The 24,391-nt window shown below is 35.8% G+C and overlaps 1 protein-coding gene across 1 annotated transcript in view; it reads left to right on the plus strand.

Annotated features, from left to right (window-relative positions):
• The window catches only part of LOC150106282 (cytoplasmic polyadenylation element-binding protein 2-like), a 417,239-nt gene extending 394,680 nt beyond the window's left edge, over window positions 1-22,559 (plus strand). The window contains exon 10 of the mRNA XM_090393070.1: window positions 16,562-22,559. Coding sequence (XP_090249196.1) covers window positions 16,562-16,789 — 228 coding nt within the window. The 3' untranslated portion in view covers window positions 16,790-22,559. The remainder of the gene's footprint in view (window positions 1-16,561) is intronic.
• The last annotated feature ends 1,832 nt before the right edge of the window (window positions 22,560-24,391 follow it).

A 24,391-nucleotide genomic window follows, 5' to 3' on the forward strand; every position in this document is an offset into this window, starting at 1 on the left:
CTTTATCAACATCTGGCCTCCCTGGTTTTGTATTATTATCAACATTTGACCTCTGGAGTCAGAGACTCATCGTGGGAGGTACTCACTATTGCATACAATGCTTATCCAACCTCATCTTAAACTGATTCAATGTGTCCACATCGACAACGCACTCAGGCAATGCATTCCAACCACCCTCCATGCAAAGAACCTACTTCTCACTCCTTTGCTCACACCCTCTTTATACAGTTTCCAGCAATGGCCTCTTGTTCTACTCCCCTTCTATGAAAAATCTCTTCCATGTCTACCTGATAACAATCCCATCCCTCCCCTCCTATTCACGAGGCTCTGCAACTTACATTCTCTCAATCTGTCCACATTCCAAAGACCACTGACTACCTTTGTGAATCTTCTCTGGACCCTTTCCAACATATTCTTGTAACCATGAAAACTTGGTGACCAAATCTGTGCACAATAATCCATATGAGACCTGATCAAGGCCTTATACAATGGAATCATAACCTCTCTATTTCTGCATGTCAGGGTTCAATGCATCATTGCCATTATTCGATGTGATGTCTTCACAACTTGTGCAATGTGGCCCCTGAATTTCATGTCCTTGTCCACCATCACTCCTAGATCTCTCATCTCTATTAAAGTTTCCCCACCAAGTGTATACTTTGCATCCTATCGTTGCTTACCAAATCTCAAAACCTTATACTTGGCAACATTGAACTGACAGTTCCGCTTACCTGCCCATTCATGCAATCTATTGAAGTCCTCTTGTAAGGCATTAACATCAGCCTGACTGTGCATTGCTCTCCCCAGTTTTGCATCATCTGCAAAACAGCTGGATATCACTAGATAAACCCAATCCAATATCATTAACCTACAAATTGAACAACAATGGCCCCAAAACTGACCACTGCAGCACACCACTGGTGACCTTTCTCTTTCAAGATACTGCAGCCCCATATACAAGTTTCTGATATCTATCTGACAGCCAGTCACTGATCCAATCCCATCTGTTTCAATTTATTTAAGAGCTTGTCATATGGCAGTCTATCAAAAGCCTTTGCAAAATCCAAATACACCACTGTATATGCATCTCCTCTGTCCAAGGTATTTGTCACCTTGATATAGTACATAAATTAGTGAAACATGATCTCCCCTTAACAATCCCATGCTGATAACCACAGAGAATACTGCTGTTATCAATCCATTTCTGTATCCTACTTCTCACCAATCTCTACTGTACCCTTCCATTTCTATTCCCGTTATGATATCATCTTCATTCAACCATGTTTCACTTATTCCAATGATTTGGGGCGAATAAACTCAATCACTGAAACCATTTCATCCCCTTTATTTCTGATACTTCTGGCATTTGTAAACAAACACAACAGTTCGTTTTTAGGTTTATAGTCAGTCCTATCCAAGCCATATGTTGGTTGTGATTTTCCCATTATACCTACCAAATCACCTTTATCACTGCTTACCACATATACCTGCTCAGTCTCCACTTCTCCACCCACATTACAATATACTCCATGTTTATACACATATTCACTGCCACTTTCAACATTCACTTGTGCCATGTCTCCCTGTTTACCAAGCTTCCCCCTGTTCCTCTTGTATTCCCGTTCTCTCTTCCTCTTTCACACTACTACTGTTTCCACTGCCAAGCACTGCTGTCTCTTCAGTATTAGAAAAACAACTGAATATCCCTCTTAAATCTTTCCCATTAATATACAAATTAAAGAGTAGCAGCCCTAGTACAGAACTCTCGGCCTCTCCACTAATCACCCTTGTTCACCTTGATTCCACTTCACCAGACACCACCCCTCTAATGTCTTTCTGTCAGTCACTCCCATCCATGCCACCAGTCTCATTTCTATTTGCTCCAACTTATATAATAGTCTTCCATGTAGTTTTCTATCAGGGTCCTTTGCAAATTCCAGCAGTATCATGGTATAACCATTTCCTCTATACAATTCTGCTGTCACTTTATTATAAAATATGAATAAATTACTAAGGCAGGACTTATGTGATCTTCCCCAATAGAGTATCATGTTCCTGTCCACCCATTGCTGAATTTTACCTATAACCATCGCTCCTGACATAATAATACTATGTCTGTAATTTGCTACTTCTGTCTTGTAGCTACCTTTATGTATGAATATAGCTTCAATGGAACTAGCTTTCTTGTGCTCTTTCACATTCTCATAGCACACAGGCTGACATACCATCCAGTTCCACTGTTGTATTTACACTGATATTTTGTAATATGTTGAGCACCTCCAGTTTGTCTCAGTTCCCACATCAGCCTCTTTCACATCACTAACTGCAAAATTTCCATCTGGATGCCACACCCTTTCAAAGTGACTGCTTAATAGCTCAATTTTTTTTCTGTCACCTTCCTGCCATCAGCAGTGATCATCATCCTTCCATAATTTTTCTTTCTGCTTGGTACATGGCAAAAAAACTCTAGATTTATTTTGTCTTGCTTAGCTAATTTTCTCTCATAATCTGATTTGGCCTTCCTTACTATACTAGTCACCCTTCTTGCCTGTGCTTTGTATTGCATGCTGATCACTTCTTTGTTTACATTCCTTTCACAATGCTTTCTTTTGTTTCTGCAGTTCCTGCTTTATATTGCTGCTTATTCATTTAATCCCTCACCACTTCCCATGTACTGCTGACATTCTTTCCTTGTAGCTTCTTATATCAATGGTACCGCTCCAAGTTGCCATAATGGCCAGCTTTGTAGTTCTACATAAGCACTTTCTGCAAAGCCATTTGCCTTTTCCTCCTACAAATCCAGAGGAAGATGTGGATGCCTTATACATCCACATCTGGGATCACCCCCAGGTTTATAGCAACAACTAACTTTTGTCCTCTATCTTACACCAGATAGCCTCAAATGAACCATCTCCCTCGGATTAAACCTTCTTAGCTTCTGTGTTTTGATTGCAATTCTTCAGCTATCGCCAGCAATACCCCTCCTTCTGTTGTATTCCTGCTATCTTCTCTAAAAATATATCCCTTACATTCTATTTACATCTAGTGAAAGAAATAAATCGGAAACCTATAACAGTGAAAATAAGGAATATACAGTTGGATGGAGAATGTCAAAAGAATGCACATGGAAAGACTATAAGACAAGGTCTTCATTTTATCTAAACCATTAAGCATAAGAAGACCAGGTCACCTATTGAAGAGATTTTCTGATGTCTTTTGAGAGTGGAATAGGCCATATTAAAAAAATAAAATATATATCACGATAGGCAAAGGGACCTCTTCATTTCATGTATACTAATGCCAGGAGTATTAGGAAGGAAGAATTTTTTGGCCTTGATTGGCTCTTCCTGGTCATTGGCATTAGTGAAATATGGCTGACAGAAGCTGATCTAGTTAGTGGGATAGAATGTGTAGTGTGTTTGGGAGGGATAGAGAGAATAAAATGGGGGGGGGGGTGAAGTGTTATTGATGATAGCTGATGAACTGCACCAAGGAGAATTGAAGTTGTATTGCAGGATAGTGAAAAGAGCTCATTTGAGGCTATTTGGTGTGAGATTGAGACTGGCAGAACAAAATATACATTTGGGTGCTGCTATAGACCAGGTGATGGAATAGATGGTGGAGATAGTGCATAAGCAAATAGAAGCAATGAGTGGAAGGAGGGTAATTATTATGGGGGGATTTCAACTATGGTAACATTGATTGGAAGGAGGAGAGGACACATGTGAGGAAGGAACTGGATTTTATTCAATTATTAAGGGATAACTATCTGAGACAGCATGTAATTGAAAATACATGGGTTTGAGAGTGCTTGACCTGGTAATAGCATCTGAGAATTTGACTGTAATGAATATGACCATGTTGCCACCTATTGGTGAGAGTGATCATAAGGTCTTGACCTAGGAGGTGGCTAAAGGTATGGAATTTTCGATTAACACAGGGTATATGTGGAATTACCGTGCTGGCAAGTATGACAAGCTTAGGTGATTGCTTGGTTCAGTGCCATGGCATGTAAAACTGCAAGGGCTGGATGTCGACAGAGCATCGGAAGTGGTCAAGGAGCATTTACAGGAGATTATGGCTAATTGTATACTTAGGGTCCGAATAGTAAAACAAGTAGGGGTTAGTTAAATGGATGAATAACACCATTAAGATTGAGCTGCAAAAAAAGAAACAACTGTGGAGGGAATTTAAAGAGAAAGGTGACCTACACGAACGGTATAAAGCGCAGGCCAGAAGGGTAACAAGTGTGGTAAAAAAAGCAAAAGCAGATTATGAAAGGAAACTAGCTATGCAAGCTAAAGAGAATCCCAAACAGTTCTTTCAATATGCTGCAAGCAAAAAAAAAAAAAAAACTGTACACGGCAGAATGATTTTAAGGAGGTTACTGAATCAGTCGATATAGTGGAATTACTGAGCGAGCACTTTGCAAGAGTATATCATCCAGGTGGTGACATTGAAAAAATAAAGGATCCATTAGTTTATATGGGAATTGTGATGAATGAAGTGGAGGTGAATAGTCTATTACAGAACCTTAATGTGAATACATCTGTGGGATTGGATACTATATCAGCAGGTCTTATGTGAAGCGGCTAAAGAATTCAGTGCCCTTGACTTTATTGTTTAATCTGAGCCTTGGTTCTGGTTTAGTCCCAAAGGAGTGGAGAGAGGGAAAATATTTCCACTGCATAACAGAGGATCCAAGACTACTGTTGCAAATTACCGACCAATCAGCATATCAGGAGTCGTTGTCAAGGTCTTGGAGAAAGTTGTCAAGGGAAAAATACAGGAATGGATTGATGAAAATGAGACACTGTATGGGGGACAGCATTGCTTTGTGAAGGGTAGATCATGCCTCAGTAACTTGCTCAAGTTTTATAACATAATGATGGCTGAACTCGACAAGGGTAATGAGTTTACAGTGATACTGCTGACCTGGCTAAGGCCTTGGACAGGATACCACATGGAATTCTAATCCATGAACTGCAACATATGGGGATGGATATAGGGTTGGTGAGATGGATAGGAGGGGGTTTGATGGAGAGATACCAGAGAGTATTTTACTCAGGAGTAGAGTCCAAAAGATGGCCTGTGACTAGTGGTGTGCCGCAGGGTTCTGTTCTTGGACCACTGCTGTTTAATTTCTTCATTAACGATACAGGGAAGGATCTATGAGGAACAGTTCATTTGTTCGCTGATGATGCAAAGTTGGGTAGGGCAATAGTGAATGCAGGACGTCAAAATCTTGCAGGACAACTTGGAGTTCTGGGCTAAGGAGAATCGATGTCAATTTAATGTGACAAAATGTAAGGTTATGCATTTTGGGGTGAAAAGATTAGCAGCAGTATACCACATTGGTGGAACTGTACTCCAGGAGATTGATGAAGCCAGGGACTTGGGATTGTTGGTGTATAGGGAGATGAAGTTTAGGGGGCACATTGCAAAAGTGGCTAAATCAGCTCATCAACTTACTTGGTTGTTGATAAGACCTCATCTCAACTTCTCTGCCCAGATTTGGTCACCTAGGTTTCTTCTTGATGGAGAGGAGGTGGAGAGGATCCAGAGGAGAGTGACCAAGATGATAGCAGGTCTATGGAATGAACCTTATGAGAACAGGTTGAAGATTTGTGGGTTGCAGAAATTAGTTGATAGGCGGAAAAGGGAAGATATGATTGAGACATTCAAATTGCTAAAGGGTTTCTATAGGATTAATTCAGAGGATATTTTTGAGATCAGGACTGGTGGTGGAAGAACCAGTGGACACCTATGGAAGCTGGGCAAGGGTGTTAGAGCTGGGTTCTTTACTTTTAGAGTGGTAAATGAGAATTGCCAGAAAGGTGTACCCAAAAAAAAGTGGGTACACCTTTCTGCAATTCGTATAGTAAAGTATGTAAGTTCTGTTCACTTAAACCTTGGTGTTATTTAGGTCTACCTACTCACTGATGAGACCTCAATAAAGGTCGAAACTGGTCTGGGTAGTGACCTTCCCTCATAATGTAAAACAGTAATACATCTCCTAAGAGCTGCATTTTACATTATGGGAAAATATTAAGGACAGTGATCGAAACTTGCTCCGAGTTGCCCTAGTGTTGTACTATCAGCGTTGACTTATGCTTGGACTTGCTGAACATTCTTCGGCATGAAACTCCTAGATTTCGATCTTCGAGTTTCTTATTTGGCTTTAAAATAATGAGGGATATATTATCCCCTTAACTTAATTTACGTCGCCGAAAAAAATAGCCTCTTGGCTCTTTATTGGAGTTTTATAAAATTCATACAAAGGAAATTTTTCAGTATATTATTATTATCTGAGACCTCCAGGACTCATCGAGAGAGACTATAAATCATCCAAACCAAATGTCATAATTTTTCTTAAGAGCATGCAATCACTGCTCTGTGAGTGAAAAACCTAACTCTTATCCCTCTCTTGACTACAAACAAACTTAACTTCCATGAATATCCCTGTTCTATCACCCCACCTATATAAATAAAGAAAAATTTCATCAGACAGTATCCTATAACACCCATTCAGAAGTTTATAAATCTCTATCATATCACCCCTCTTTCTCCTGTTAACCAGAATCTGTAATCCGCATGCTCACAATCTGTCCTCATAATCTAAATTCCATAATCCAGATATAATCTTTAACTCTTTTTTCCACCCTTTCAACAGCTTCTTTATCCCCTTGTAACCCAGGATACCAAATCTGCACACAATAATCCAGGTGTGGTCTTATCAAGGCCTTATAAAGAGGCAAAATGACTTCCTTATCTTGACATGTTAAAGTTTGCTTCAATATTGCAATTATCCTCTGAGTTGTATTTGCAACTTTTGTTATGTGACCTTTGAACTTCAAATTACTATCCACCATTATGCCAAGGTCCATAGCCTCATCAGTTTCTTGTAGCATAACCCTGCTAATATGCCAGTGGAAATCTCATCACACCAAAGTTCATAACTTTACACTTAGATACATTAAACTGATAGCCATTTTTGTTTGCCCAAATTTCCAGCCTATTCAAATCATTTTGTAAGTGCTGGATATCAGTAGCATCCCTGATTGCCCTGCCTGCCTTTGCATCATTGGCAAACAATTGCATATTTGCTGTTAGACCCTTCCTAATGTCATTAATTGATACATTGAACAACAATGGCCCAAGGCCTGAACCCTGAGGTATGCCAGTCACCTGGAATCTGGTAGATTCACACCCATTGTACACCACTTTTTGATATCATGCTGCTCCTTGTACAGTATAGCTTGTTTGTCTACACATTTCTGTATGCGAGTTCTTACCAACTTCTCTAAAATCTTCACTACCACACCAGAGATACTGATAGGTCGGTAGTTAGACACATCAGTTTTTGCACCACTCGTTTAATTTAATTAATATACATTGCTGTGGTATCATCCCTGAGCTGAGACTCAAGTTATACAAGCATGGCCAATTTGGTTGAACATTCCTTTAGCAAACGTGCAGATATTCCGTCTGTCCCTGTTTGACAAACTCTTACCCAGGTTCTCATTTTCATTCACCTCTAACTCTTCATCCAATGTAGCAGTAGTAGTGTGCGGTATGTTACATGCACTTGATATATCTTAGCAAATTGAGCACTCATTAATTGAACAATCATCTCATTAGCTTCTGATACTAGAGTGCCATCTGCATTCAGTAAAGTTATTATTCCACATTCATTCATTCTTTTGCATGGCCTTTAACTTGCATTGCCAATTATTTTTCATACTCCAATTTAGCTTTCCACACTATAGTCATTATTACTTTTTCTGGCCTGAGCTTTATATATTTCATAAATCCTCTCACTCTTATTCATATAATGTTTTTTCCACATCATTTTCTTCTTGTGGATCTGCTTTATAAGATTGCATATCCATTTCATGACAAATAGCCAGAGAACTAGGGAGTCATCAATGAAAGTTGTGTAAGAATGTGGTTAGTAGGGGTGTGTGGACTAGATTTTTTGTTTGGAGAGTGGTGAATGAGTGGAATGGACTGCCTGAATTAGTTGAGATCCCTGACAATGCATGAGTTTAAGGAGAGGTATGATAGGTTTTATGTATGAAGTATTTAGTTTGAGTCTCTGGACTTCATGGAGAGATACTATATAATATTTTCTCTATGAGAGCATTATTTTATTTTTGCTGTTAATGCAGTATTAAATTTTAATTTCAGTTGAAAATTTAGATGGTATGATTTGAAATGATATCAACAAACATACATTACAGGTACAGTGTGCTAACATAGGCTAAAAATAAATTTCAGATTCAGTTATATGATACAAACATGCCAATGATCTTAATAACAGTTGTCAGCAATAAATAAATAGCAGAAGCCTTAACTCAGATGCAGAATATTTATTACTCTTTGAACAATGGCCAAGCTTGTATTTAATGTTCTTTTTGGGACTGGAACAACAACATATATGATAATATGCTGATTTACTGGATTTTTTTTCTATTCATTTCTAGCACTTACCATAAGCTTTTTTTGTCTTTTAACCATTCATAAAATTAACATGAAATATTTAAAATTGGTTCTCTGAAATATTATAAATTTTATTTAGCTTTCACTGATAACAAGAAAAAAAAAAAGAGTCAAATTAGTTTTCCAATTATTTCTGATATATATATATATAATAAATTTTTTAACTTGAGGATATTGTATATTAGGATAACCAAGTAATTTTATAAACTTGGTTATTTTAACTCCTAATCCCAAGTATGCAAACAATTAAGTTTGCACCTGAAACAAAGTTCAAGTCTAAAGATGTTACAACACCAGGGAAACTCATTGTAAAAAGTGGGTAAAGCTCTGATCACTATTCTTAGTATTTTCCCATAATGTAAAGCACATCTCACTAGAAGATGTATACTGCAATGCATTATGGGTGGGGTCACTACCCAGACTGGTTTCAACCTTTTTTGAGGTCTCCTCAGTGAGTAGCTAGACCCTAAATACCAAGGTTTTAGTAATACGGAGCCTTATCACTTTTATCTATAGAAGTTGCAACAAGGTGTTTTTATTTTTAATAAAAATCTCTGGAGGAGATAAATTTTTTAACTACTATATATCTGGAGGAGATATAGATGTATCTATATCTCCTCCAGAGATTTTTATTACAGAGCCTTATCACCTTTACCTACAGAAGTCGTTTTTATTTTTAATAAAAATCTCTGGAGGAGATAAATTTTTTAACTACTATATATCTGGAGGAGATATAGATGTATCTATATCTCCTCCAGAGATTTTTATTAAAAATAAAAACGACTTCTGTAGGTAAAGGTGATAAGGCTCTGTATTACTAAAACCTTGGTATTTAGGGTCTAGCTACTCACTGAGAAGACCTCAAAAAAGGTTGAAACTGGTCTGGGTAGTGACCCCACCCATAATGCATTGCAGTATACATCTTTCTAGTGAGATTTGCTTTACATTATGGGAAAATACTAAGAATAGTGATCAGATCTTTACCCACCTTTACATTGAGTTGCCCTGGTGTTGTAACATCTTTAGACTTGAACTTTGTTTCAGGCGCAAACTTAATTGTTTGCATACTTGGGATTAGGAGTTAAAATAACCAAGTTTATAAAATTACTTGGTTATCCTAATATATATATATATATATATATATATATATATTATGAATATTCTATTGCATAATGCAATACACCACACACATGCACACACAATTATTCTATTTTTGGACAAGAAGGTGAGAAGCCATAGAACTTATATCACTTCTCTTTACTGAAGGCTACATGCTAAGCTTCACAGTCTTTCTGGTAATCACTTATCATGAAGTTGACAAACATGTTTTTCCAGTACTGTGACTAACTTTCATAAATATCTTGGTAAAAATGAAAACAAAACACAAAGTCTTTGAAACAGTTGTTGTAATAGTGATACTGTAGTTCAATATAAAACATTTCCATTAATGGACGTGCATGTGCAAACCATCTGGGTCGCAAAAGAAATTGCATATCTTATCAACACAGATGGTTTACATATGCACGAGTCCAGCAATGGAAATGATGTTCTGTTTTGAACTATTACAAACAATTTCAGACTTCAGTTTTCTTTTCTTTTTTATCATTCTGATATTTATGATAGTTATTCATGGTACTGGATTGGCATGAAATGTAAAATATAATAATATTAAAGATAATTCCACTCATGAAAAGTTGGAAATCTGTAGCACCAAAAGAAATATAAAAATGGAGGAAAAGTCACATAAAATATTTTTTATTATTATTATTTATTATTATTTCCCAAGACCTCATGGAGTCAAAGACTCATCTGGGAGGTCCTTTTATCACACACACATCTCATCATACGTGTCTTAAACACACTCAAACTCCTTGCAGACACCACACTCTCAGGCAAGGCATTCCAATCATTCACAACTCTGCACGAAAAAAACCTGCCTCTCACTCCCCTACTCACACCCTCTTTATACAGTTTCCAGGGATGACCTCTGGTTCTCCCCTGATCTCCCACTATTCTCTGTAGAACTTCTCCAACGTTGATCTTATAACAACATCTTACCAGCTTGTAGGTCTCTATCATATCTCCACCAGACTCTGCAAATTGCATCTTCTCAATCTTTCCTCATACTCAACATTCCAGAGGTCCAAAGTCAGGCGCCTTTGGACCCTTTCCAACATCTCTTCATCCTTCTGAAAACCCGGTGACCAAATCTGGGCACAGTAGTTCATGTGTGGCCTAATCAAAGCCTTATTCAATGGAACAAGAATCTCCCTACTGCTACACATCAGTGTCCTCCACATCATTCCCAGAAGTCTTTGTGTTGTCTTCACAATTTTGGCGATGTATCCCCTAAATTTTAGATCCTTATCCACTATCACCTCCAGATCTCTTATTTCCTCTACTTCCAACAATACATTCTCACCAAGCATAAATTCTGCATCCCATCTTTGTTTTCCAAATTTTAAAACCTTACATTTTGCAACATTGAACTCACATCCCCATTTGCTTGCCCAATCACTCAATTTATTCACGCCTTCTTGCAAGGCCACAGCATCTTCAAACAACTGAATATCTCCATCCAAATCTTCGCCAATATCATTAATATACAAGTTAAATAGTAATGGCCCTAAAACAGACCCCTGAGGCACTCCACTAGTGACTTTCCTTTTCCTGGATATTGCACCCCCATACACAACTTGTTGATACCTATCAGATAGCCAGTCTCCAATCCAATGCACTAATCTAATATCCAACCCAATCTGCTCTAGTTTGACTGTCAACTTATCATGAGGTACTCTATCAAAAGCTTTTGCGAAATCCAAGTATATTACTGCGTATCCTTCTCCTCTGTCCAAGGAAGCAGTCACTTTATTGTAATAAGTAAGTAGATTACTAAAACATGACCTCCCTTTAGCAAATCCATGCTGTCCATCAAAGATTATACCATTGTTGTCAACCCAACTCTGGATCCTAGTTCTCACAAGCTTCTCCAACAACTTAACCACAACACCTGACACACAGATAGGCCTATAGTTTGATGCTCGAGTTCGATCACCTCCTTTATGAAGTGGCACAATCTTGCCCTCCTTCCACTCCTTAGGAACTTGACCAAGTGCAAGACTCGTATTAAAAATATATGTCAAGGCAGGTGTCAACTCTCTGGCACATTCCTTTGGAATATGCAGTGATATATTATCAAGTCCCACAGCCTTATTTACATCTAGTTTACTCAACTCCCCAAACACCTCTTGCTCACTTACAGTCAGTCTCTGCTCTCAATCTCTCCATGAAGTCACATTCACAAGAGTGAAAGATCTTTATGAACTGCTCATTAAGTATCTCCACCACACATTCTGCAACAGCTGTCTTTATACCATTTCCTCCAATCAATGTCATCCTTCCATAATCATTCTTTCTTTTGCTGGCTACATATCGAAAGAACTCCATAGGATTCTTTTTGGCTTCATTAGCTAACTGCTGTTCATACCTCTCTTTAGCTACTCTCACCAACCAAGTCACCCTCCTTGCCTGGTCTTTGTAGACCACATGAAATTGGTTACTTCTACTTCTCTTATGCTGCCTCCACAATGCCCTTTTTCTCTGTATTGCATGCTTAATCTCTTTATTCGTCCATCTCACACCTATCTTATTTAACCTTCTCACCCATGGTATACATTTAGACATTGCATCTACTAAATAGTTTTTGAAAATCCCCCAAGCTGCATTGATCTCTTTTCCAGCTAACTTCTCATTCCATGTTACACCCGCAAGCTGTCTCCTGAGCTCTTCATAATCCCCCCCCCCTTGTAGTTCCACATATACCCTTTTTTCACAGGGGTCCTTGCACTGCTGGCAACCACCCAGGTAATCACCTCATGGTCACTTTCACCAATTGGTCGATAATTTGACACCTCATTGATAATTACATCCTCCGATGAGATGACCAAATCCAAGACCCTTAATCCTCATGTGCTTTCTGTTACATACTGTCTGAGGTAGTTACCCCTCAAAAAATCAAGCTCATTTTCTTTACTTCCAGTTGCTATCTCTTCATTCCAGTCTATATTGCCATAATTAAAATCACCCATAATGATCATCCTTTTCTTATTTGACTATACATTTCATTATCACCACCATCCACATTACCAGGTCTATAACAACATCCCACCAAGTATTTGATTCTATTCACCTCTATCTCACACCATACTGCCTCAAAACCACTGGCCCTATTTTCCTCTTGCATCTCTGCCTTGTATGGACATAACTCTTTCTCTATCATCAATAGCACTCCTCCCTCCCTTTTTACCCCTTCTATCCTCACGAAACATATCATACCCTTCCATCTCTATTCCTGTCAGGATGTTGTCCTCATCTAACTATGTCTCACTTATTCCGACAATCTTTGGGTGAACAGACGCAATTAGTGTAACCATTTCATCCGCTTTGTTTCTTATACTTCTAGCATTGGTATACAAACACGACAGCTCATTTCTGGATCTACAACTAGTTCCACTGATACCACTCACTCGATGTGATCTCTCCATGCTGGACTGGGGCCATTTCCCTTTCTGCTTTTTCAATTTCATCTGTTTCCTCTTGATCCCTGGTCATCCCATTTCTTTCCTGCCTACACATGCTCTCACCTCCTCTTGGAGCATCCACCTTTCTCACACTGTGTACCCCTGTCCACCCTGAGCCTCCCCGTTTCCCTGCTCCTCTTGCACACCCATTCTCTCATTTTCTATACTCATACCACTCACTTCCCCATTCATTTCCACTTCTTCAATCTCTCCTGTCTTACTCTCTTGCTCTTCCACATCACTCCCCTCTCGATCTGATTCATTCTCTCTATTCACTTCTCTACCTTCCAGCAGCAGTCTCTCCAAGCGACTCACACCATAACCACTCAAATGCAGTCCATCGCTCCCATACAGCTCACTCTTCGTCCCTCAAACTCATTCCACACATTAACAAACTATACTACGATCTCCTCACACATTTCAGCCAGAATATCATTCATAATCCTTGCTCTCCGCCTCATTTCACCACAATCATACCTAGGCAGCACACACTGACTACCCTTCCTGTCACACTATTCTCTTTTATCTTTCCAAGCAGCTTCTTGACATTCATTCTGACATGCTCTTTGTTCTCTCTCTCAAATCTTATTTGTACCAATTAACTCTTTTGCTTGCTCCCACCTCATATCCAGTGCCTTAATCACTCTACTCATTTTACCACCTGGAAAACATACCTTGTGCATTTTATCCTCTAGCACACCCTTAATAATGGAGTCACCATACAACGCCACTCGCTCATCTTTCGTTAACTTTTTCATGCCATCATGATTTATTTTAATAGTTTTGACCTGAATTCTCTTAATTTCATTCCGTATCCATTTCATTTCTTGCCTCATCCAATCCAGTTCACTTTCCGAATCTCGCGACACATTTTCTCTATCATTAAATCTTCTAACTTTCTAACTCTCGATCCCCTCTTCTCACTTTCCCTCTCATTCATCCTTCTTTGTTTCCGACTAACATGCGTCCAACTTTCGCTATCATTCTTCTCACTTTTACTCTCATTTCATTCATCTTTTGCCATCATTCATTCTTTTTTCGCTATCATTTATTCTTTCAATTTTTTTCACTTGCGATTTCTGCGTCATGCCATTTCTACTTTCATTCGTTCTTTCCGCCACTCTCGCCTCACTTTCGTCCCTTTTAACATCCATTACGGTTTTCAAATCACTCTTTTTCTTTTTTCCTGATTTTTTAACATTTTTTCACCTCTCTTTCTCACCATCCTCCTCTTTGAAACGTGCACTCGCGATACAATCATTACTAACACTTTCTGTCATCAATATCATATTTGCATTCATCAGTTCCTCATTCAGGTCACACTTCGCACACACACACCCACAAATCATTTATGTAATCGAAGGAATACATAACAGACCTCACAATTAACGAAACGACTGAAATCCAAATTAAAATCATGGAATGACAATGCCGCCGCCTTTTTTTTTTTTTTTTTTTTCCCTGCAGGTTACTAGGTCTAATAATAACGATCTCGTAATTAAGTTTAGGCAAGAAAAATCCTCCACACTAATAATACCGGTAGCGCACAACGTTTAACGTAGAATTTTCACCTATGTATCATAGGCATTATCAGTACAGGATCACAGAGCAGCAATTAAACAATAACAGACAATTCTAAAAAGTGCCACCTAAGTATCTAATGTTAGATAACTAAATAAGGTCAATTTCCTAGCAACACAACACACACATAAATAAAGTTGGAACTTTTTAAATCTGCTAATCTTTCCTATCTCCCTTTTATGAAGGATTCTTGCCTTGCTCCAATAAACTATGTTTAATGTGGATTGCATGCACTTCAAGTCCAGACTATTCAGGTTCATGGTAATCGATATAAGACATTCTGGATATAATAAAACAGTCTGGATTTTCAGAACATGCTATTGACACTAAACAGAGTCCATTGGTACAAGACGAGAGTTCTTCATTAAAGTTGTTTCCTCATGGAATGTCTTTATAAAGAAACATGTGAAACTTTATTTCATTGTCCTAACTTAAACTGATACTATGATACATAGACCATAGTAAGTATCCCCTTTATGGGAGATGGTACTTTTAAGTTAGGAAATTATTGGCCTTAGTTATCTTACATTAGCTACTTAGGTGGTGCTTTTTTAGAATTGTCTGTTATTATTTAATTGCCATTCTGCAATCCAGTACTGATGATGCCTTTGACACGAAGATAAAAATAATACACTAAAATAATTTTTTACACGAGTTTCCCTTCATTTTTATATTTCTTTTGATTATACCAACTAATGGTATTCCATTATTGAAAGAAACCTATAGCACATTTAGTATTATTGGTGGATTAATCCAGAAACTCTGTTCTATAGACCAACCATAATACTCTTTCAAGCCATTCAAGTATCAAAATAAGCATCGTGATGGTCTCACACTGGGCAACAAAATCATTTACAATGTAAAGACAAACACAAAACATCCATTCAATAACAAGATTTGAACTCTTAGACCATTGGAGAGCAGAAATACTATCTGACTTTAAAAATGAGTACTACCCAATATAGTGCAGTATAATTTCTGTTTAATAAACATCACAGAATATGTAACATTTCTGAGTCTTTTAATTCTTCTCAAGCATCACTTGTCTGAGACACATGCCATTTGGAAATTAAAAGTGCTATATGTTTTTCTTCAAAATATGGCTTAGCTTATCCTGCCTTTTCTCCCCTATTGTCTGATGTCTGTGGTTGTCTTACGTAGCATATACCTCAAGTACTCTGGGTTTGTTTGATTTTTATGGGAGGGGGGTTCAACATTCTCAACCAGCTGAAACTTCATTTAAAAGCAATAAATTAACCATCATGTCACTAACTTAAGATGCAGCCAATTCTGTATGGATTTCTCATAACTTCTGTGCTGCCTCTGTTGCTATCTGACAGGATAGTTATGCAAAATGAAAATCTTATAGCTGTTGGCAGTGATTGAAACTAAACCACAAGTACAGTTACATTATTTTTGGAATTAAATTTCATTTCAGAGAATAGTTGAACTTACAAGCCCCACTTGTTCTATTGAAGAATCTACTAAATAAGTGAAGTTCAGAATACAAAGTACTTTTCACACATAGTTCTATCTTTTCTTAATGTATTAGTCACAAAAAGCATATTATAATAATTTAACTTAGCTTTTTTATAACTTAATTTATGCAACGGGATAATCTCAACTCACAGGTTATTTAAGTCATGAAATAATGTAATTAGGCACAACTGTACCATTGATTATTGTAGTTAAATTTCTTTAGGGTTATGTATACACTTATAGCATAAAACAGATTACTAAGAGAATGCAAAAACACTGACAACTTTTCTTAACTAAGTAAATATAGTATATAAAATGTTTATTGTTAGTTGCTAAAAATAACTATGAAGAATCAAGATACTCCAAACTTAATATATTGGACTATGTAAAGCCTCTAATTATATATATTCTCTTTTTAGGTTGAAGTTAAGCCATATGTCCTAGATGATCAGATGTGTGATGAATGCCAGGGAACTCGGTGTGGTGGTAAATTTGCTCCTTTCTTCTGCGCCAATGTTACATGTCTACAGTATTATTGTGAACACTGTTGGGCCACTATTCATTCAAGGCCTGGTCGGGAATTTCACAAACCTCTAGTCAAAGAGGGAGCTGATCGCCCACGAGCAGTACCCTTTCGTTGGTGTTAAAATTAGGGTACACTAAAGTTCTTTTCAAAGAGTTGGTTAGTCTTGCAAATTCCCTATACACTTGGAATCAATATTACAGATTTCTAGCAATCTAATACACACCACATTAATACAATTGTTGTTGTGAACTGCCTAGAGCTAGGCATTGTTTCTCATGTGATTCTGAACCTATAGTTTTCCTACAATAGTTTTACTAGTCAAATCATTTTTGCAATGATTATTTTTCTCATACACCTGTAAACCCTTTGTGGTGTAAGTGGTTGGTTGCCTTAGAAATGTCCTCCTTAGCATCAGTCATGTTACTAAATCCTTTTGTGATATTTTGCTAGCCATTCTTTCACCTGAGCAATAATTCTTGTCAGACCGCTGTGGTACCTGTTATCTCATTCTTCTGTCAGCAGATGTGGCAGTGGAGACTTTCTGATAAGGCTATTTTAGAAGGACACATGAGAAGGTGAATATTATTAGATATGGCATATATGTTGTATGGATAACTTTGATACGTGAAGTCATGTATATACATAAAATTTATTTATTTGCCTTAACTTTTATACTATAAAGATATTTTTATAAACTTAGATGTGTTTGTTTGCGTTTAGCAAGCGTAGAAAGTGTAGACTTAATTGTTAATCTGTGTATCAAGAACATTAATTTCTAATGATGATAAAATGTGAAGCTGCTCATCTTGCTGTTCAAGAGTTTGATGCATATTGAAATACCACTATATGGTTGATATACTTTGAACTGCTCATCTTCTTTATTAATAGATGGCAGTAACATATTTCTATAAACTGCATTTAACTCAAAAGTGCTGAAATATTTATTTTATAAAAAAGAATAAAATGTTTAACTGATATTTTGAGGCAAATAAATACTTTTTATGCAAAATGCAAAGCTCTGTGCCACAGAGAGTTAACTGTCAGCTTGTGGCCTTAGTATGCGCTGTATGCAATGCTGACAACAAAAATTTTCTTCTAAGGATTGGAACTCCACTGTAGCTGTTTTTATATTTTTATTACCTTTCATGTGTTGTACAGTGTCTCATACTATGGATGTAAGACATCATATTTTGCCCCATTATGAAATATTTGCTATTTAAAAAATAGTATTATGGCATTATTCCTTTTAGCTGTTGTAATCTTAATCACTGTGAGCCATATCCAGACATCTGTCTTATATTTCTAGTAAAGTTGTGGTTGGTTCCTAACATGTTCCTGAAATGTACTAGTCCTTGGCAATTTTCCTGTCAAGATGTAAAATGTTGTTCTCAGGTTTACTTTCTTAGACCTGTTTTAGTTTTATAATCTATGTAAGATATGTTGATTATAGGATTTCCATTTCTTAGAAGTGGTTTTACACAATTATTTAGTAAGATATAGATGTACTTCACCATGCATCTAATATAAATAATATGTAGATCCTTGTGTATTGTTATTGATTGTAAACATGATTCAATACTTTATCAGAAAAAAAAACAAAAAAAAAACAATATGCATGCAAATCTTTGACATCTCTGGTCAGCTAGATAAAAATCTATGTATTACATGTATCTCATTCATAGGCATTGTTTTAAATTATTTTTAGATATCAATAACTTCCATTATACTTAACTGGATCTGAATAATGTTTTCTTGACATTTTTGGGCATGTTTTAGACATCGTAATTAATGTTTCTAGTGCACATAGTGTAAGTTGACTATGATCAACTACAGTCTTCAGTATCAAAATTGTTCAATAGCACATCCTTTTCTAGTAGGGTTAGGGACAATCAGACATGGTGAAGCTTCAGTGTTGAGTGTCAGTCTAGTCAATATAAAATTGAGATTTTTAAACTCTTGTCATACTCTAACCATACAGACATGTTAGTTAATATTGTAACATTTTGTAATAGTGCTTTTGTACAGAAGTGTAATGGTTTTTGCTAGTACACCCCCTTTTGTATTCTATGTCCTTATGCCATAACGTTGTAGCTTGGGACCCCCCCCCTTTTCCTTGTACATGAAAGTAATTTTTTAGCTGTTCTTCACATTTTCCATATAAATATTTGAACATCAAAATATCACTTAGGTGATGGCAATGCAGTTCTCCCCTTTCAGTATGATTCTTTTCATTCTAATGAAACTTAACCATAATTTAAAGAAGTGAAATTTTCATAGAATTTTTATGCATGCTACAATTTTTTGTTTTTGCATTTTGATGTTTGTTTTTAGAGTTATTTTTAAAGTAATATGTTATTGTATTTAATATATATATATATATATATAAACATAAAGTGTATTTATGGTAAAATTTTGCACAAGTCATTAATTGTATAGTTTATCTGCTCACATTTTTTGGAGGAGAGCTGCTTGGAGTGTCTTTCATGTTTAGACCACTAAATCTGAATCAGTCAGCTATTACTGAATTTTTCTAGTAGGCTAGTTAATTAAAAAATTTCATCTTCTGCTAACTGCAGTAGTTTAGCAAATGCTAAATATGATTTATTAAAGTGAAAAATCATAGTATTTACGGTTGTTAGAAAACTTGTTTTTAAAGTCTGGATAGCATTTCTAGTTGATGCACTATTTCTGCTTAGCACCTCTTGCCCTTGTTTGTATGATATTTTATAGCTTGCTATAGCCTATATTTGAACATAAGAAATTTGGGCTTAATTGAAGCGAGCAGCTTCAAAAAATTGAGAAATAGAGGTTTCATTTTTATGTACTTAAAACATAAGGCACATATCATCTAAGTGCTGAATGCTGTTTTCTCTGGATGCAATTTATAGATACAGTACAAATTTTTCTAACTGTAAAACATTTTTATATTAAGTTTTGCAATCCCATAGCTTTGGAAGAGATTTTTTATTTTTTTATTCCACAAATATTTTTATCAAAGCATCAAATATTCAGTACTTTGCCATTTCTTAGAGTTAATTTTGTTTAAATGAAGTGTGACAATGCAGTAATTTTTGATCACATTATGCCATTTCAAGGGGGATCAATTGTTAAAAACAAAAGAAAAAAAAGTCACTTGTAAAGATAAGTAATAATAGTTGAATTTCGTTATTTATGCTTTATCATTTTCTCATTAAGCAGAATCATTTTATTCATTTTGTGACTCTTTATAAAATTATACTTTATTTTAAATTTTCTATGGCATTGATCTATCTTTTGTGATATTTCATATTTTTTTGTTAATTGGATAAATACATTTTCATCTATATATTTAATAATAAAGTAATAACACTATCATCTTTAAGTACTTAACCATTTAGAATAGTGTGATAACTTTTGTGTATTTTTAATATAGATGACTTTCTTATAAAATACTTTTATCTAGTTTCTTATTGTTGTTAGCATATTCAAAATATATTAATAGCACAATTCATGTATATATTAATATCCCCCTTATTTATGATAATTTTCCAAAGAGCTATAAACCTATTTACTATTTAATATAAACTTGTGGAATACTGGCAATTTTCACTGAAATGATTGTAATTTTTGACACTAGTCATTTTGCCATAATCCCCTCCCCTCCATTATAGATTTCAGTTTGTTAATTCAGGTTTTACAGCTGTTTCAAATATTTTTTTATTTCAATTATCTTTTATAATTCCAGTTGTTTATTTATATCTTTGTGATAACAGTTGTGCCAAATAATGTGTTTTTTATATAAAAAGTGTTGCATGCTACCATCTTTCCCCCACCTCTTGTTGCTGAGCAAATATTTCAATTCCTCCCCTCTCCCTTTTTTTTTTAGTTTATTACCCAGTAGCTTGTTATTAATAATTCTACACGTATCCACATAAACACATACATACAATACACAGTTGCTCAGGACTTTAGTATTTATCACATTTTATCTTGATACACTTACAAGCTGTGTAAAGTATTTATCCTCAGAACATTACACACATTTTATACAGTTTAATTTCATTTAGGTGTGATATATATATATACTTTCATAAGAATGTGGGTGAGAATTGTTTTATTTTTCTGATATTATTCTCCTTTGTCCCAACAAATATTGAGAGAGCTTTTTAAACTTTTTATTGTAATAGAACCTAATACATCAGAATGAATATATATCTTTTAATAAACCCTTTGTATGTAACGTTACATTTCTCAAGATTTATAATGTTTCACATTTTGTATTTTTCTGATTGTTGTAGTATTTCTGGGTGGAAGTGAACATTTCTTGATATCTGAATGTTAGGAGCACTGTTTCACAATAGATGGGACTTTATTTTTTGTATGGTGCTACACATTTTTTGCAAGCATAGCTTCCCCAGAAGCACTTAAGTGATGAACTATTTTGCTAGTTGGGGGTGTGTGCAATGTGGGATTTAAAGTAGGCAGTATCCATAAAGCACATGTGTGAAAGAATAAAGAAAGTGAATAAAGTAAATATAGCTACCTTGTGAAAATAGTTTATTGTTCTGTAAATTGTAAATTAAATATTTCACTAACAAAGCTATATTTTAGAATGTATACAGCTTTAAAATATATCAAGAAAAATTTTTTTATAAATGTTCATTCAATTCCTGCTTTTATTACAGAAGTTTTGGAAGGCTGTAGAAAACAAATGGCAGTTTCCTACTAAATTAATTTTTTGTACTATTAAGAAAAGTAGTTTTATTATTATATAACACATGTTGTTGAGGAAAAAAATAATATGAAAAACTTCATATTTTGGTGTATGAAAGATTAATGATAAAGAGATGGATTGTGTTTATAAATAAAAGAAAGTTCAACTATATGTGTTTGAGCATTTTTAATTCCATGTTGCCTGCATATTTGTGCTTTATGGATGGGCCTTTAAAGATTGATATTTCTCTAGACATGTAACCATCCATATCTGCTACACCTTGTTATTTGTAGCAGTGTGCAATATGAAATGTGCATTTGGTACAGACATTGGAGGCATCAAGACCTCAGTTTAATTTGTGATATTTGTACCAAGTCTTTCTTTGTTGGCAGGTAATTCATTGCCAAAGATTGATCATAAATAGCAATTTTATTTTCCCGAAAATTTTGTTATCCTAAAAGTTTACAATTCCATATGGCTTCTATTTTAGTGTAATAATAATAATAAATAGACAAACAGTGAAACTTATTATGTAGCTGTGTAGAAATCCAATCAGTATGATTTCCTATAATACTGATTGTATTTAATCTTGACAAATATCCATATAGATTTCCTAAAGATGCCTGATATTTTTTGCCCATTTATGGGCTATATCGGAAACAAAAATACAGGCAGTCTTTTGTGTGTGTGTGTGCGCGCGTGCATGAGTGAGTGAGTGAGTGAAAGAGAGAGAGAGTTAATTTAACACGTGGTATAAAATGCGTTTTATTTAAACTAATTTAATATAAAAAAATCTATATTTTGTGTTACTTTTAACAAGTGGAAAAAATATTTTTTGGGCCATGATAGTCTAAAAAAGTAATATGGGGTGATTATCCCATATGGATGGTAACTAGTATTTGTGTAAAACTGTGGGAAAGTTGTTAATTTTTTGTGTACCATTATCAGCTTATTGCGACGGTTTTTACAATATTTATTGTGCAGAAAACTAGTTCATGTTTTCTTGTTTATAAAAACTTTGTATATGTGCATTTTTGTTATTTTCTTTAGTGAATTTTTTGGGACAGACTTTGGTACTGCGATATTCTACTGCATGTGGTTTGTAACCTTGGTATTAAGAAGACTAATTGTATAACTTTCAAGATTTTTTGTGTAATAGTTATTTATTGTAGTTCCAATAAAAAGCATTGAAAAAAAATTAGGTTTTCAGTTAACTGGTTTGAGAGTTATTGAAGTTTTAGGAAGAAACAATTTTACTATAAAATCTAAAAAGGTATGCAATATTTCTCAATTGATCTATTCAAGCAATAAAAATATACAATATATCCACAAATCAGTATATATGATATGCAAGTCAATTCTTTGCAAATAAGCTGTATGTACTTGGTATATGCCACCAGTTTGAAAAAAGACAAGTGTCACTCCACTGTACTGAATGAATCAGATACTGCCATTAAATGTGTTGCCCCTTACCTATAAACCTGAGTACAGAAAACAAAAAACTGGTGCATCTTTTGCCCATTGTGAGATAACTACCCTACTGATTGGAAGCCTGAAGTGGCTTGAAAAGTTCGACATTTGGTTTCTAAAGCAGGATTGCCAGACTATGTAAAAATATGTATATAATTAATTTTTAGCCCACTCGCAGTATTAATGTACTACAGACTTTACCTTTTTATGAGTAGAAGTTACAAAACATATTTGAGAATCCTAAGAATCCCAGTATTCACAACATACCTAACAGTTATTCTGAATGATTTACTTATTTTGGACCTTCTGCTTTTACCCTTCCTAGAGGAAGGTTTCTTTGTGTGGGGATTCAGGATTTCATACTGAACAGTTGCACATAATACCAGTGCTACCATATTTTGAAATAAGATAAATCAATAACTGGATTCTGTTTCCAAAAGAATCCAGTTATTTATTATTAGTAGTATTATTATGTAACACCTCCAGGGAGTCCAAAGACTAATCGAGGGAGGGCTTAGTCTACAGCTCTCTGTCACCACCACTCAAATCCACCAACTACAATGAACTGCAACTACCCCAATGCCATCTACCGCCCACCCCTAGCACTTTAACCGACAATCACAAACATCCATGGTGGAATTCAAACCCGCAGCCTTTTGGCTGGAGAGCGGATACACTAACCACTTGGCCAACAAAAAAATCTAGATGGTGCTTTCCCTCTTCCCCTTTAGAGGAGCAACACAAGGACTTTCCAAAACCATCTTCATTCGGGAGCAGCAGACTAGAGGCCAATCACAATCTCTCAAATTATTCTCAAATCCCCTCAGATCACAGGGCTGAGAACAATCTACCTCCTCTTCTCCCCCTTCTGTGATTCCTGGTGCCACTTTAGGCCTCTCTATGGCATCACTGGAACTCCAGGAAGCCTTTTATAGCATCTCCCTAATATTCTCCAAGCACTGTCTATTATAGGGGGGGGCGTCCAGATCCCCCTTTCTTTCCTACATTCTGGAGTTATACTCGAGTAGCTCTCTCTATATATATATACACACACACACGTATATATAACCACTAGGAGCCCAGGTAACCTCCATCCCTGCAGTACAGGGAGTTAGCCAGAGTGACCCTCTATCCCCTATCTTTTTCAATTGTGTCATTGATGACCTCATTCTTGTGGCTTACACGAAGGATGGCCTGCAGGAACTCTGACTGGACAGTTGACTTCTTTCAAATCAGAGGCCTTACTATTAATGATGAGAAGTCATGCTCAATTTATTGTTATTTCTAATTCAAAATAGTCATAACTTTTCTATGAAAAAATGCTTTTAATACCTTTGGAACAAGACTTTAACCTAGATATATAACTCCCAACTGCATTTCACAAATGTGAAATTTATTATGAAACATCAGGTGAGGAGATTCAGCAAATATCATTTTGATATTATGCATTTACTACTGAAATAATCAGTCTCGTAAGAATTACACAAAATGATACAACTGCTAGGGAAGTTGATATACAGTAAGATAAATTAAAAAGCTACTGACAGTATAAACTATGGA

Source organism: Typopeltis vanoorti, chromosome 5 (genome assembly GCF_054136105.1).
Source record: "Typopeltis vanoorti isolate ZY-2024b chromosome 5, IOZ_Tvanoo_1.0, whole genome shotgun sequence".
In the NCBI taxonomy this organism is placed as follows: domain Eukaryota; kingdom Metazoa; phylum Arthropoda; class Arachnida; order Uropygi; family Thelyphonidae; genus Typopeltis; species Typopeltis vanoorti.